Consider the following 17079-nt stretch of genomic DNA (forward strand, 5'->3'; position numbering starts at 1 on the left):
CTGTGGCCGAGACCAGGCTTTCCCACAGTGCTCTCAAAGAGTGTATGTTGTGTAGTAGTAGTAGTAGTTGTTCCCTAGGCAGTCTGGCTGAACAGCCCCGAGTCCCTTAGGAAGGCCATGGCCGAGACCGGGCTTTCCCACAGAGCTCTAAAAGAGTGTATGTCGTGTTGTTGGCGTACGTGATTGTGTGCAATGCAGTCTTCCATAATGTGCTTAATAGTATGGGGTGCTGTGCTGCATCCTGGACAGGCATCAGCGACGGAGTCATCCAGCCTCTTCTGTATTGGCACGGTTGAGGAGATGGAAGAGAAGGTAAGGAGTGCAAAAACAGTGGAGGTGGAGGAGGAAGGGAGGAGGGAAGAGGAAACATGGCACGTCAAGCCTCGCACCACCACTCTGCCTATTTACGTGAATAATGGAAGCAAAAAGTTTGCTTCATCATGAAATCACTGCCTTAGTTTTTACTGAAAGTTTTCGTGTATGTTTGTTATGATGAAAAATACAAATCACAGGGAAAAAATTGTTATAGTGGAAAATATAGTGGAGTGGAGAAAGGGAGGAGGGAGGAGGAAACGGTGCCTCGCACCACCGCTCTGTCTATTTATGTGAATAATGGAAGCAGAAAGTTTGTTTCATGATGAAATCAGTGCCTTATATTATACTGAAAGTTTTCGTGTGTGTATATTTATGATGATGAAAAAGTCTACATCACAGGGAAAAAATTCTCTTATAGTGGAAAATACAGAATTTTGTATCATGGACAGTATGTGAATAACTAGTTTGTTCACAATATTTTTTTTTTTAGGTTTTATGTAGTAGCAGTAGTAGTAGTAGTAGCAGTAGTAGTAGTAGCAGTAGTAGTAGTAGCAGTAGTAGCAGTAGTAGCAGCAGCAGCAGTAGTAGTAATAGTAGTGGTAGTGGTGGTTGTAGTTGTAGGAGTAGTTGTAGTAATAGTAGTAGCAGAAGTATTTGTTGTTGTAATACCCAGACTTCTAGTGGCCTAGTGGCGCTAGAATCAGGCGACAATGCAAGCCAAACGTACATCTCGGTGTGTGTGTGTGTGTGTGTGTGTGTGTGTGTGTGTGTGTGTGTGTGAAGTAGTAGTAACAGTAATAGTAGTTGTAGTAGTGGTAATGGTAGTTATAGTAGTAGTAGAAGTAGTTGTAGTAATAGTAGTAGTAGTAGTTGTTGTAAAACCCAGACTTCTAGTGGCCCAGTGGCGCTAGAATCGAGCGACAATGCAAGCCAAACATACATCTGTGTGTGTGTGTGTGTGTGTGTGTGTGTGTGTGTGTGTGTGTGTGTGTGTGTGTTTATAAGGCAGTGGTAGTAAAGCAGTGTTGAGGCGAGCATGCGCCCATGCCTGTACCTGAGGCAGTCTGCCTCAACGTTGTTGCTATGGTTACGAGACTTAATGCAGCACTCCTGCCACATTTTTAAAAAATGTGCGTGCAAATGGTGTTTGTGATGGATTGCAGTCATCTGGAAGTGTTATTACTGTGGAGGGCTAGTATACGCCTTAGTTGTGTCACCACGAATCTGCCACGCACACGGACACAGGCAAAAAAACAACAAAAATTGTCCCCTTTCCCCCTCACTCTCTCTGACTACATGCCCTTCATGGACAATTTGGGGCCATCAGCTTGAAGTCGAAGGATTGGAGAGTACGGTATTATGACACTTAGTTTTTTATTTTTGGTTAAGTATTAGCTGAGATATGAAGGTTTAAAAAATAGACAATTTTCTCAGGAATGCCCGGCCGGGAGAGGGGTTGGCGGGAATATATGACGGACGCGATGGGTTAAAAAAGACAAAAGAATACTGTACCAAGCAAGAGTTAATTGAGATGAATCAAGGACTAGGAATGTTGGTAATGACTTGAGAAAATGTCTTGAGAAGGCAGCGAATGGAAGCTAGGAAATGGACTGGGGTTTTAAAACTGATGTTTGTGTACAGGGGAAAATGTTCCTTGCAAACAATGTTTCTGAACATCAATGCGTAAGTATATTACCTGGCAGAAAGTAAATATGAACAGAAAGCACAATATGCATGCAACATAACAAAACCATACAAAGTCACACAACTTACAATACCACTGGACATGTTGGGTTGTACTATAAACAGTAAGTGTTGTGCACATGCTTTTAGCAATGAGGATGCTGGGACATGGGTTTAGATGAACATTTAAGTATCAGAAAAAAAAAAAAAAAAAAAAAAAAAAACTACAGTATGACTGGGTTGCCAAACTGGCAGATGATCCTAGGAAGTTCCCTGACTGACAGAAAGGTATTTTACTGTACTTGTCTGTCAAATTTTCATCAATTATATAACACAAAAAATAATGCCTGCCAAAGCAAGGCTACAGTAAAATATTCCATTACAGTCTGGGTAGCATCATCGGCTGCACTGAGAAAGCTGGATGCTTAATGAATTCAAATTCACTTTCTTTCTAGTAATCGCAGCAGTGTATTACAAGTCTGACACCCCTGCTCTTAGATAGTCATCAAAGTGACTAGCTGATAGGTGATACGAAGTGTGTGGACTTGTGTGCCTATGAGGCAGCGTCAGAACTATGAGAGCTTCAATGGCTGAGTGAGTGAGAACATGACCCATTCAAATGGACAGAATTTGTTCAATTTCTTATCTCTCTCTCTCTTTGGTATCCCACCTCACCCCATTCAAAGGTGGGAAGAGGTATGGATGATAATGAATTACACCTTTAAGACACTGCACCTAGGTGACTGAAGACTGGTCAAATATTTACAGATGCTACTGTATATCATGTTAGGAAATTTGCAAACAAGAAATGTGATTTTAATGTGAAACACATGCCTCAGAATCTCCACTGGATCACCATAGATTTTTGTTTGTTTTAACGAACCAAGTCAAATTTTCTGCTGATAAGGCACTGCAAATACACATAAATAATTTTGTGATAAAAAAAAAAAAAAAAAAAAAAAAAAAAAAATCATAACCTATTAAATCTCAAAACCTTGTATTAACATGTTCTTAGTGCAGTTCCTACAAGTTTATTGGGTGCGTGCACATTCAAGCATGCAGGTGATGACTGACAAATGTGTACTATCTATACCGTACTGTAAATCACATGCTACAATAAATCTCTGAACAGAACAAAAGTACAGATGGCCATTCTCCAACATGGTAGGTAAGTTCCTGAAGGCTGCATGTTCAGCAAGGATTGTTTGATAAAGTATGAATCCAATGGGGAAAAGGGGGTTATTTTCCCAGGTGTTGTGAAAAGGGGACTTCATGATTCATCAAATCAGATTTGAAGCATATAAACAATAAATAACTAATGGCACATTTACTCATTATTATACAGTACCCTTGCGTCCAAGATGGGTTTGTCCAAGACGTTTCACACCCAAGACGGAGACCATAAATAATAATCCAAAATATTGCTATAATACAGTTGCATACATCCAATACGGAACCAATGGTTCATAACAGCCCAAATCTGAGGAGAATACAGCTATGACAGTCTTATTCAGTCCAACACGGTTGCCGCGCCCGGGATAGTGGCATGGTTGAGATGTTGTCCAATAAAATAATGGCATCTGGTCGCCTGATGGGCAAACAGGGCTTGCTTTTGTCTCTCACCATCTGCTCCTACGTTAATGCCTCTCCTTACGTAACCATGCCTAGGAAACTGTCTGCTAACCCCCTGAAGTGCCGCCAGCTACCTCAGGATACTAAGCTGGAGACAACTGAGCTACTAAGCTGGACATAAGCTCAGAAACACACACTTTCAAGGTGAGGAAATTTATTTTGGTGGCAAAATAGGCTTAGGCTGATGTTTTTGGGAGCACTTTTTGAAAATTTGTGACTATTAATTTTTTCCATAAGGTCTTGTGTTGGTCCAAGACATTTTTCGTCCTAGACGGAACCCTCAGGCGACAATATTACCATCTTGGACGCGAGGGTACTGTACTGATCTGCTGGTAAACATAGGTACCACAAAAAGTGAACAAACTGAACTTTTTTAAAGAACTCTAAACAATAATAAATTGTAAGTGCATTAACAAACCTACTGGCAGAGTAACTCTGAACATAACATGCATCAATGCTACTGAAGAGAGCTTCCCAAAACAAACCACCACTGTATTTTTGCTATTTTAAAAAAAAAAAAAAAAAAAAAAAAAAAAAAATCATGGTGCATTACACCCATTTCAGAATGTAAACACAACATATGCAGCCGCAGCTGATCAGAGGTGGAGTGGGGGTGTCTTGGCTCGCCTAACCTGGGATCATATTTATAAACCCTCTTAAACTGATCATGTAGTCATATTATATATCATTAAACTGAAAATACAAAGAACAAAATGACCTGTCATAAAGTTAACTGTTATGGAGGCTTGTCTACCCTGCAAATCTGTGATGATTCTTCATAAATACTTCCCATCATACTACATTCCGGTATCTCCCTACAAGAATCAAATTTTACACACTCGCTTATGACATGTCTAGATAGTTTAAGTGATGGAGACAACCTTTTTAGCTCACTGGGACAGTAAGTCAGAACAATGCCTTACTACTGCAATTATGGAGTAAATTTATATATAATAATAAAAATACTTGTAGAACTGAAATTTCATATTCACATAGCCAAAAGATGGTTTGGAATGTTAATTCACCAATCATGAGGAAGATGAGAGAAAAGGGTCACACCACAAAAAATACAAGAAGTGGTAATAAATGACATGAGTAAAGTGGAACCACACCATGCCATGAAACTAACAGGTTGATTTCTCCACTCAGGTGATTCAATTCATGGATACCTAAACAATGCTGTTGGAGTGTATACAGTAATCCCCCCACTATCCGATGTAATAGAGCCAAAGGCATGTCCGGAAAGTGGTCCTGTTTGGAAAGTGGACCCCTGGCTCCTGGACTGGAACTTAAGGACCCTAACCCAGCCTAACTTTGAAAGCCACCTAAACAACTCCCTACTAGACATGCATAGCACCTATTTAAACCTATTTAAGACCCAATTCACACCAATAATGGACATAAAGCATGAAATAAATGAAAAGGAACCAAAGAATGAGGAATTAGAAGTGGTTATAGAAAACAGCAGTGTACAGGGTACTTACAGCACGTCTGTGGCTGCCTTCTCTAAGGCTTTGGCAGTGGTGAAAATGCTCTTGAAGCACGTACAGTAATCCAGTGTTGTGCTGCACTTAGAGTAATTCTTTGCACTGTGAGTTATAATTGTTTTATAATTGCTTAACACTGCACATTCTGCTCGTAATAGCACCACACCAGTTTCAACTGCCACTTTGCTCTCCACAGTTAATCCTTTGCACTCTAAATTCTAATTTCTTAACACTGCACAACAGGCGAGGTATTGCAGTTTATTCACAAAAACAAGCACGTGCGGCATCCATTGCGATAAGCATCCACTCGTGCTGGCACTTAGGCGGTAACTGGAGGAGGGGGCAGCAGGGTTGCCAGATCGAACCTGGCCACATTACCAAACTCCTCAATTTTCATTACCAAATTTAATTTATCATTACCAAATTCGTAAAGCAAGAATTTATTTTTCACTAATTATATATACAAGTGGAAATAATCACTCTCATTACAATTAACAGCATGGTGATTATTTTCACGCTAGATTAATCACAGAGAGCAGACAATCCACCATCTCCATCCTGTGTATCCTCACACGTGAAAAATCCGTTTGGTAATGCAATATTCTGATTCATTACCAAACAAATTTTTCATTACCAAATTGGCCCACATTTGGTAATGAAAAATACCAAATGGCAACCCTGACAGGGGAGGGGGGAGGAAGGAAAGGGTGAAGGGGCTGTGGTGTAAACAGTTGTTCGGCACCGCGGGGCAATTTCAAAGTACGGGTGGGAAAATATTCAGAATTTGGGGGGATTTTTTTTCTTTTTTTTTTTGGCCATTTTTGGGTTCCGAAGGTCCAGGTCCACAATGTCCGGTAAGTGGGGAGTCCAGATAGTGGGCGTCTGGATAGTACAGGGATTACTGTATAATACTCTAGTCAAAAATATGCAACTTGTATACAGCACATGAGTTCAGCATTTGAGAACTTCATGTTGGAGGAGCTTTGACTGTACTGTATGAGTTTTACTGTGCTTTCCATGATTTTTATCAAAAGCATTCCTACTATAAATTTCTAATAAGGAAGCCTGATGTCACTGCTTGCTACTGACCTTGTACTGGGCATTGCTCTCGGCATTCTTCAGGAGATCCAGAAGGAAACGAGCACTCTTCTTGGGCCACCTACCCTGGGTGACCTTCCAAGCCTTGGCCTGCATAATGTCAACATTATAGTATACTGTAAAATATACCATAAAAAGAAAAAAAAAATCAGTTTCTTGTCATAATTTATTATAAAGCACATATGGTCATCCTCCCTTACAAACAGCTCTTACTACATGCTGTATATTTAAGCTACTCCTTGAATATACTGACACCATAGAGGTAACTTACCTGCGCACAACGTCCAACACCCCCATTGTATACTCTAAAAGGAACACACTCCTTCTTTGCAATCACATTCTTTAGGTAACGTACTGCTCGAGCCAGTGTCATCTTCTTAATTGCATTGGCAGTCTCACATGTGTTCTGAAAACAAGCAAGTGCCAGACTGATAATACTGCACAAGCCAGTCATCTTAACTGCATTGGCAGTCTTGCATATGTCCTGAAAATACACAAGTACCAGATGGATAGTACCTAACCTTTCCAGCAATTAAAGTAGATGGCTGAATTATCCTGTGTAACACTCAGGACAAGGAATGTGGAAAATATTTCAAAAATATGGAGTAAATGGGATGCTGTTGAATGCCATGATGAGTACGTATGAGTGTGCTAAGGCTGCAGTGCATGTGGATGGTGAAATGAGTGAATTCTTCTATCTGAATCTTGGATTGAAACAGGGTTGTGTCATGTCTCCATGACTGTTCAATCTCTACATAAATGAGTTATAAAAGAGATACAAGGTAAGGCTGTGGACACTGGAGTGGCCTTAATGGGAGAGGGCAGCATCTGCAATCTTCCTGTTCAATTGTTTGCAGATGATAACGTACTACATTGTTACATGAAGACTGGGGGGAACTGCAAGACTTGGTGAATGAGGTTGGGAGAGTGTGTAAGAAACAGAATACATCATAAAGGTGACTGTAGGGAAGAGTACTGTTGTGGTCTTCGAGAGAAATGAAGTCAATGAATCCATAGTGAGGATGGATGGTGAGGAAATGGAAAATGTGAGAGCACTTGAGAACTTGGGTAGCGTGATGAGTAAGGATGGAAGTTTAGAGAAAAAGTGAAGGTATTTAGAGGATGAAGAGCTTGAAAGGATACAACAGGGAAGAAAGGTTGCTGGTTCATCAAGAGCAGTATTAAGAAATAGGAAAGTGAGCATGGAAGCAAAAGTCACTCCATGATAGTACAGTGGAATATCCTAAATCACAGCTTTATGAGACTGAGCACATGCCGCGATTTGAGAATGCCGTAAGTTAGAAACAGCTAATCTTTAGGAGAAAATTAAAATTTGTCATCTTGGAAAGGATGCCCCCTCTTACCCCCATGCCTAGATCAAACCACGCACCTGCAAACACTAACAACCTGGAAAAGAAATTAGTAAAGAATATTTAATGGAAATGAACAATATTGCAAGATTCTTACCTGACCCTGACTGATGACATTGCTTGAATGGACAGGATGGCGGAGAGATCCCAAGCCTTGAGGTGGACTACAGCCTCTCAGCACAAGGTGAGAGTGCTGCCACCTCCGTGCAGCTTCCTCCTCATCAACCTACCTCAGAAACCCCTCAAAGTCTAGTGTGGAGACAACAATAGTAGTGTCGCTGTCACCCTTAGCTGCCTCCTTGTTGTTGTAAGTCGTCAATTTGTTGGGATTAGTTCTTTACCAAACGGGCACAGCCTTTCCATATACCGGTACTGTATTTTATTGAAATGAGTCTTTCACATTACTTGTTCTCATTCCTGGATTACCACAGTTACTGGGCATTTAAATAAACTTACCTCTGCAAGGTATTAAATAAGGATTTAGAATGCATGATACACTGACGGACCCAATCGGAGCAGTGGTTGGTAAACAACGCGGCCAGTTGAAGAGACCACTGGTAAACAATGCCACAGGCAAGCTACCTGCTTCCTTCAATACCCCAGAATAGGTACCAGTATATTTTGTTTTTTCCACTCACTTCCTGCAGTCACAATTCAACATTTAACTATCTGTGTTGCATATGTACCAAAATTACTTAACCTGAGATCGTGTTCGTTATAACAAAGGTGGAATCGCCATGCCCATATGGTAAAGAATCATCTCATTGAGCCATAACAGTGGGCAACTTTGGCTTTCTTCTCACCGCCACCAATCCTCCTTATTACATCTAACTTTGGGGTGTAAGTTAATGTTGGTCTCTTCTTCTTCTTCCCCTTCCTCGAAAAAGTTGTAGGCTTATGAGGGTTACGACTGGCCACAGTAACACTGGGTGGGCAGAGGAAGTACGAGGGGAAAAAAAAAAATCTTCTTGTAACAAACCACACCAGAAACACATGCCAACAACGAAGAAGAGACATTGCACTGAGCCTGGTGCCAGAGTATTAAGCATACATGTCCTTCGTACTTAGCATGGGAGGGACGCGCTGTGATTGGCTGATAATAAGTGCTATGCTTGAATATAATTAGTTTAGCAATTGCCATGCTTGGCTACAATTGGTTTACCCCCAGCTAGACGTGCGGGCTTGAGGTAATGGTGGCACGTATAACACAAAGGATCAGAAAAGTATCACTTTTGAGGCTGCATTTGTGAATTTGTGTAATTTTCATGTTACTGATACTGCAAACTGTTCCATAATGTTGCCACGTATTATGAATCTGCTGTTTAGGACTGCAATTTAAGAGATTCCACTGTACTGTGATACCAACTCAAATGTATGGAAGTGAACTTCAATATTGTTGGGAGGACACAGGTCAAGAGCGAGAGCAATGGATATGAGTTATTTGAGAGCATGCAGAGTTACATGGCAAGACAGACTGACAAATGAGGAAGTGAATGAGCACTGTGGTGTGGATATTGATGTGACAGAATGCATCAAGGAAATAAACTGAGATGGTTTACCCACGTGGTGAGGATGCAGAGCACGGCTAACGAGGAGTGTGTATAAGAGTGAGCTGGAAGGGGAGTAATGGGAGGGGGAGACCAAATATGAGATGGAAGGATGAAGTGGGGAGGTATATACAAGAGGGATGTGTGAGTCGAGAGGAAGGCAGCATAACAGAAGGGGACAGGGCAACACGGAGGCACTTTGTTTATGGCCACCCTTTATGGGATTAAAGGATCTGGCTATAGATAGATACAGTGCTCCCTTAACATCTACGGGGATTAGGTAACAGAGACACCCGTGTGTTAAAAATTTGCAGATATCTACTGCCCCCCTTAAAAACACCCCTAGACCCCCCCATTTCCTTGTACAGTACAGTCATCATACAACACGAGATAGGTTATGCAGAACCTTGTGCAAAATCAATTTCGCGCTAAAACATGACATAGGTTATATTTACATGTAAAATTGGGGGATCAAGTTCTAGGAATCCCATATTTTTCGTAAAAAATATATTTAAAGATAGGTTATTACAAATATGTCTACCGTAAGACACCCAAGACAGTGTGTTTATAAATGATCAAGCCAACTGAAAACATCAGTGCATTCTAACCTAACCTAACCAACTATAGTAGTTTTGCCCCCTAATACTCCCCATAAAAATGTTAACCACCAAGGATTGCCACTAAGCCTCTTGAAAGTCCTCATTACCAGTCAAACAAAAACTTCTGATCTAACCAACACGTCAATAATGGCCGCCCAGTATCACACATTTCACCAGGAATCACTTTTGGTGCACTTAAAAAAATAAATAAATAAATAAAAAAAATAAATAATTAAAAAAAAAAGTGAAACTATTTTTGCAAGTCATTAGTCACCAAAAATAAAGGAAAAAAATTATACTGAAGTTGTCAGCATGACTTCCATACTTCTCACTTCTCATACACACAAATGCAGTAATGGTGCAAAATAAAACAAGTCAGCCAAGCAGTATACTGTACTGTAATTTGTATGATAGTATAATTCACAAGAATTGAACTCACATAATTATCTTACCTAACTATTTACATCAACACGTAGTGTCTTCACATAACACAAGAGCAGAATTTTCTTGACCAATGACCGTCAGTTCATAACAAAGGTCAGGCAAAAAGCCTGCACAAAGCCTTCCCTCCCCTCCCACACACATTGCACTAAAGGCTAAAACATAAATTTTACTGCTCTTTCATTAATTTTTTTTTTTTCCAACAAAGAAACTATCCACAACATAAACACATCCAACTCATTTTATGTCTGATCGTACACATTTAAACTCTTACACCACACGCCACTTCGTCCAACAATTTTTTATTTTCATTTGGAATAAAGGCTTTTCTTGTGTTCATAGTACTTCCAGAGAGCTTAGACATAACTAAAGCTAGTTTGGAACCATATGCTCAGAGTTCTGAGAGGAAATGAGGTGATGGGACGAGGGCCATCAGGCGTTGCAACCATTACCAGCTGATTTCCGATTAGCCAATGACGGAAGCTCTTACAAACAAAGCTTTGGTAGGAAAAACCAATCACAGAGCTTTCCCCTTGTATCTGCTGGTAAACACAACAAAGCCCTTCGCAGCCAAGATTGCAAAGGAGAACATGGAAGAAAAGAAATACTCCCAGCCCATCCTAACTCTTCCCCAGATGAATTAATGGCATTAATAAATGAAGTGGCCAAAAGGAAGAGTGTTTCATTTGATTCACCGGATAATGCCATCACTAAAACAGCCATGAACTGTGCCTGGGATAATGTTACATTTGCAGTGAACAGTGTCAGCAGAGTTCAACAACATAAAATGCTTTAGTGAATCTGACCCCAATACTGTACCTACCGGCGGATATTTAAAACAATGTACTGTATGTTAAAAACGAGGATGTTAAGGGACGACTGTAGATAGAACATTCAAGTACTAAACTGACAATACTCAACCTTTCTTGCAATACAATTGGAAGAGTTACACTATATAAAAATCCACAATAAATCAAGCATGAAAAGGAATGTGGAAAGTATTAAGAATATATGGAGTAGATGGGAAGTTGTTGAATGCTGTGAAGAGTATGTATGATGGTGCTAAGGCAGCAGTGCGTATGGATGGTGAACTGAGTGAATTTTTCTATTTGAAGGTTGGGTTGAAACAGGGATGTGTCATGACTCCTTGGTTGTTCAATCTGTACATGGATGGGGTAATAAAAGAGGTACAAGGTAGAGTAGTGGATGTTGGAGTGGCCCTAGTGAGAGAGGGTAGTGTTTGGAAACTCCCTGTATTGTTGTTTGCAGATGACAGCTACTATGTTGTTAAATGAAGACGAAGGGGAGCTGCAAGGCTTGGTGGATGAGTTTGGGAGAGTGTGTAAGAAACGGAATCTAAGGTGAATGTAGGGAAGAGTAAAGTGATGGTCTCTGAGAAGGGTGAAGTAAGTGAATGTACTGTACAGTGAGGTTGGATGAGGAGGAAATGGAAAATGTGAGTACAAGAAACAGGGAAGTGAGCATGGAATTGAGAAAGTTACTACATGACAGTGTTGTGATACCAACTCTGACGTATGGAAGTGAAGCTTGGGCATTGTTGGAAGGACACAAGTCAAGAGTGTGAGCAGTGGAAATGAGTTATTTAAGAGAAGCCTGTGGAGTCACATGGAGAGCCAGGTTGACAAATGAGGATATAAAGGAGCGTTATGGTGTGGATGTGATAGGAAGTGTTAGGAGGAACACACTGAGGTGATTTGGCCATGTGGAGCGGATGGAGGGTGAGAAACTGACAAGGAGAGTGTATGTGAGTGAGGTGGAGGGGGAGACCGAGGATGAGATGGAGGGATGGAGTGGAAAGGTATATGAGAGGGGGGTGTGAGTTGGGAGCAGGGCAGTGAAATGGCGGGGGACAGGGCGACGTGGAGGCGATTTGTTTGTGGCCACCCCGTACAGGATTAAGGCATCTGGCAATAGATAGACAGACAGAAAAGGAATGTCTGACAGAGTACAAACCCCTTTCAAACAAGTGCCTTTGTTGTTATAAACAGACGCAAATGTTCACTGTGGGCATGGGAACTGGTGAAAGTTGTTGACAGGGCTTTATTTTACAACTGCACAATACAGAACCCAGTAAAATAAGGGTCATAGACAGGTACGCCATCAAAAAACATAACTTTTCTTTAAATACGATACCACTTGCAAATGCATAACTACCAAGATATTAACCCTTTTACATCAGGTGGCATGTCGACGTTCCACTAAGGAAATGTCTATAGCCATCAGGTGGCACGTGTACACAGTCTAAACTTTTTATATTTGTGCGCCAGTACTGGGGACCCAAAAGTGGTTCAGTATCAGGTGGTGGCAAGCCTGAGGAATTGCCATCATGGAAGGACTATTTTATTGTCTATTATTTTCGTTACATACAAAAAGTTTGTCGAGGTGTGAGGTATGAGATGTTTCACTGCCATGGCAGATTCCTTTGATCTGATGGAGGCGATGTCTGATCGCTCAGATTACGTAAAAAAAAAAAAAAAAAAATTATTACACCAACTGGCATACATCTGGCAGTGGAGGAGCTCTAATATCTACCACAGGTTTTGATAGCTCACCACACAGGTAATTATTTTTTTTTACATTGTGTTAGACATTTTACTAAGGAAACTATGGTCTATTTTCTGGTGTGGAATATTTTATCAAAACATATATCTTTACATATCTCAAAACCCCCATATGTGGGACATCCAGCCAATAAAAAACACCCAAAGTGAAAGGGTTAATACCTAAAAACCTATCTCTATTCTATATGTGTGTGTTCATATATCCATTTACACCCGACTTTCTGGGCATGCGCTCCTTCCCCCCCCCCTTTTTATTTTTTTATTTCAGCCAATTAGAGGAGACTTGATTATATTATCAAATGCTATTGAATGGGGTGCTCCTGAAAAGCCTAGTATTCCAGCAAATGGCACCACCATTTGGACAAACACATTCCCTGCGCTGTTTAAAAAGTATATTTTTCTTTGTTAAATATCTACACTTGTGAGAAGCTGTGAATCATAATAATGTCATATACTGTAATTAATACAAATAGAACACTTGTGTGTATGTATACATATATATATATACACAATAATCCCTCATTATACGATGGGGTTCCGTTCCTGAAAACCCCATAGTAAAGCAATCCATCATATAGCAATCCCATTAAAACACGGAGTCAATGGGGATACGTTCCCAGACGTGCCTAAACTCTCACATACACACACCTTAGCACTCACATACATGAAATATCCTTATGTTTAAACATTTAAAGTAACACTTTAATAGTGAATAAAGAGAAAAAAGACATGAAAACTACAGTATACAGTAGTTCTTACCTTTACTGAAGCAAGCAAGGGTTGTTTATGTGGTTCCTAGACAATTTGCCACGAAGTCGACAATTCACCGTCATAATATGGACGTTCCCTGTCAGGACAATTCCCCGTCATTCTATAAATATACTTATTACTGATTAACTGATACTTTAATAACTAATTTTCAGGGGGATCTATCAAAGTCTATTTTCATTCAATAGCGTTGGCTTTGGATTTCATTTGTAAGTTGCACTTTTAGACAATATTTAACTTGTTTCTACCTTGCTGTAGTTGACTTTGAATTATGTTCTAGCACCACCCATAGCTGTTTTCATTAATTTCCATTGGTACTACAACATCCTGGGTATATTTTAAAATGACTTTGAAGAGGTACAAGTACAGTAATAAAAAACTAGTGTACTTCCTAAATAAACTGATATGAAAATAAACGACGGAGAATCATCCTGACGACGAAAAGTCCCGATGGCAGATTGTCTTGTTATTGTTGTGATGGCGAATTGACTTGATGGCGAATTGTCCCGAAACATTTATATAGACGTAATATGATGATTATTCGTATAATTCCAAAGTATGTCGATCGTTCACTTAAGATAATTAGGCATTTATATAAACGCCAATGTCTCGTATGTAGCCTTATGCTACGATGAAGGAACGATCATAAATCAGCTGATTCACGTTTCAATATATTATCATTTTTTCATTTAATGCCCATGATTTCATGCCATATTTTACATTTGCTATATACACAATAAACCACCATCACTTTTATAACTTACATAATTCAAAAACTAGTGTACTTGCTAAATAAACTGATACGTAAATAAATGACGGGGAATCGTCCTGACGGCGAATTGTCCTGACTCGGCCTCACAGTCACAGCCCTCATTCATCAATGTCAGAACTGGCTGGCTGGGCAGGGCTGGCTGGCTGGGCAGGGCTGGCTGGCTGGGCAGAGCTAGCTAATGAGGCTGGACTGGTGGACAAGTGTGTGTGGTCCAATGCCGACAGTGTGAGGATGTTTTTGTTGCGTTTGCACATTTGCTGTTCACTGAGCCGCGGATGATCCATCGTTGTAGCAAATCGTTCCCATTGTATAGTGGGCATAGGGTACTAAAATTTTGACATTGTATAACCATCATCCACTCACCTGATGTAGTGCTGCCTACTTCTTCCTTAGCCTTTATCATTCTTTTTCTGTGCCTGCCCTCCTCTCTTCCTGTTTCTCCCATCTTTCCTGTCACTTCTTATTGCTTTTCTTTCCTTTACAGGTGGCTTTACATTGAGTGACAAGCCTAATGGTTTCCTGTAAGCCAAGAAACCATTTACAACGCTGGGTGGTAACCATATAACCAACCCATGCGTGCTCCCTACGTGTCAACAAGTGGGTTAGTGGAGGGTTGGTGCCCCTCCCCATAATACAAACAACTCAAAAGTCTAATGGCCACCCCTTGTGGGATTGTGGTGTCTGGCAATAGAAAGATAGATAGATAAGCGAAATATAGTATAATGCGGGATTACTGTATATATATATATATACATACACAGTAATCCCTCCAATATCCAACGTAACAGAGCCAAAGGCATGTCCGGATAGTGATCCTGTCCGGATATTGGGCCCCAGCCTCCTGGACTTGTACTTAGGGACCTTAACTCAGAAAAACACCTATACAACTCCCTCTGGACATTTAAGACCCAAATCACACCAATAAGGGACATAAAAGACTGAAATAAATGCAAAAGAACCATAAAATGAGGTTTTAGAGGTGAGTTTATACAATATTAAACATTCTGGGTACTTACAAGTCCCTGGTTCCAGGACTGGTTTGAACTGCCAGTTTGCAGTCCACAGTTATAAATTCTAATTTCTTAACACTGCACAACACTGTAAATTCCCGTGTGTTCTAGTGGTGAGGTATTGCAGTTTATTCACAAAAAACAAGCACCTCTGGCTGCACTGCTATGACCATCTGCTCTCGATCGGAGTTTGGCTTTGACTGTTGATGATGGCGGGGTAATAGAGTTGCCAGACCGCAACGGCCACATTACCAATCTCTTCAACTTTCATTACCAAATTTAACTTTTCATTACCAAATTCGTAAAGCTAGCATTTATTCTTCACTAATTATATATACAGGTGGAAATACATGTAATCATTCTCCTTATAATTAACACCATGTTGCTTATTTTCTTGTGGTAGGTGGTGGTGACCATCATCCACTCACTTGATATAGTGCTGCCTACTTCCTTAGCTGTTATCATTCTTTTTCTGTGCCTGCCCTCCTCTCTTCCTATTTCTCCCATCTTTCCTGTCACTTCTTATTGCTTTTCTTTCCTTTACAGGTGGCTTTACATTGAGTGACAAGCCAAATGGTTTCCTGTAAGCCAAGAAACCATTTACAACGCTGGGTGGTAACCATATAACCAAACCATACGTGCTCCCTACGTGTCAACAAGTGGGTTGGTGGAGGGTTAGTGCCCCTCCCCGTAAAACAAATAACTCAGTGTCAAATGGCCACCCTTTACGGGATTATGGCGTCTGGCAATAGACAGATAGATAGATGATTATTTTCACACTATGTAGGATAGCAGATTAATCACAGAGAGCAAACAATCCACCATCTCCATCCTGTGTATCCTTATACATGTGTGAAAAATCCATTTGGTAATGCATTATTCTGATTAATTACCAAACGAATTTTTCATTACCAAATTGGCCCACACTTGGTAATGAAAAATACCAAATGGCAACCCTGACAGGGGAGGGGGGACGGGGAGTAAGGAAGGGGTGAAGGGATCATGGTGTAACAGCTGTTCAGCGCCACATGGCAATTTCAAATTATGGGAGGGAAAAAAGTCAGATTTTTTTCGAAATTTTTGCGGTTTTTGGCCCATTTTGGGAATATTGGATCCCGGGACGATTATGTCGGGTTAGTGGGGAAGTTCGGATATTGGGCATTCGGATATTAGAGGGATTACTGCATATATATATATATATATATATATATATATATATATATATACATATACAGTACCCTCGCGTCCAACACGATAATATTGTCATGCACAGGTCCCGTGTTGGACCAAAAACGTGTTGGACAAACAACAGAGCTTACGGGGAAAAATGAATTATGTCAGCAACCCTAGGAAAAGTCACCCTAAATACCTACCATATACCTTTACATATACTGGTACCATTGTAATTATAATAAATGGTGCCATACTATGAATGATAACTAACCTTTTAGGATAGTGTTGGTGGGCTTGCTGGGAATGGAAGGTGGTATCTGAGGCTGTAGGTAGTCCTACTGAGTCCCTGGAGGATGGCTGCTGGCGTCACTAGCGGGTAATGGCTGCTGCTCCTCCTCAACCTCCCTCATAAATCCTGCAAAATCACACTCAGAATCACTATCCTCATCCACATCCATGGAAAGTCCTGCTTCTGCCTGTCCTAGCACTCCGTAAGCCTTCACTGCTGCCAGGATCTTGTCTTGGTTTTTTATTATGGTCCTCACGCTGGCTTCATTCATGTCGTAGGCCTTGGCAAGGTCCACTTTCCTCTCCCTTTTCTT

The 17079-nt window shown here is 40.6% G+C and overlaps 1 protein-coding gene across 1 annotated transcript in view; it reads right to left on the bottom strand.

Annotated features, from left to right (window-relative positions):
* The window catches only part of RpL17 (ribosomal protein L17), a 9904-nt gene extending 2319 nt beyond the window's left edge, over positions 1-7585 (bottom strand). The window contains exons 1-3 of the mRNA XM_080267031.1: positions 7580-7585; positions 6487-6699; positions 6207-6305 (exon numbers count right to left, since the gene is read on the bottom strand). Coding sequence (XP_080123157.1) covers positions 6207-6305; positions 6487-6699; positions 7580-7585 — 318 coding nt within the window. The remainder of the gene's footprint in view (positions 1-6206; positions 6306-6486; positions 6700-7579) is intronic.
* Positions 7586-17079: the final 9494 nt, after the last annotated feature.

Source organism: Coenobita brevimanus, chromosome 23, assembly GCF_032717465.1.
Source record: "Coenobita brevimanus isolate Jiangsu-jjx chromosome 23, ASM3271746v2, whole genome shotgun sequence".
Classification (NCBI taxonomy): domain Eukaryota; kingdom Metazoa; phylum Arthropoda; class Malacostraca; order Decapoda; family Coenobitidae; genus Coenobita; species Coenobita brevimanus.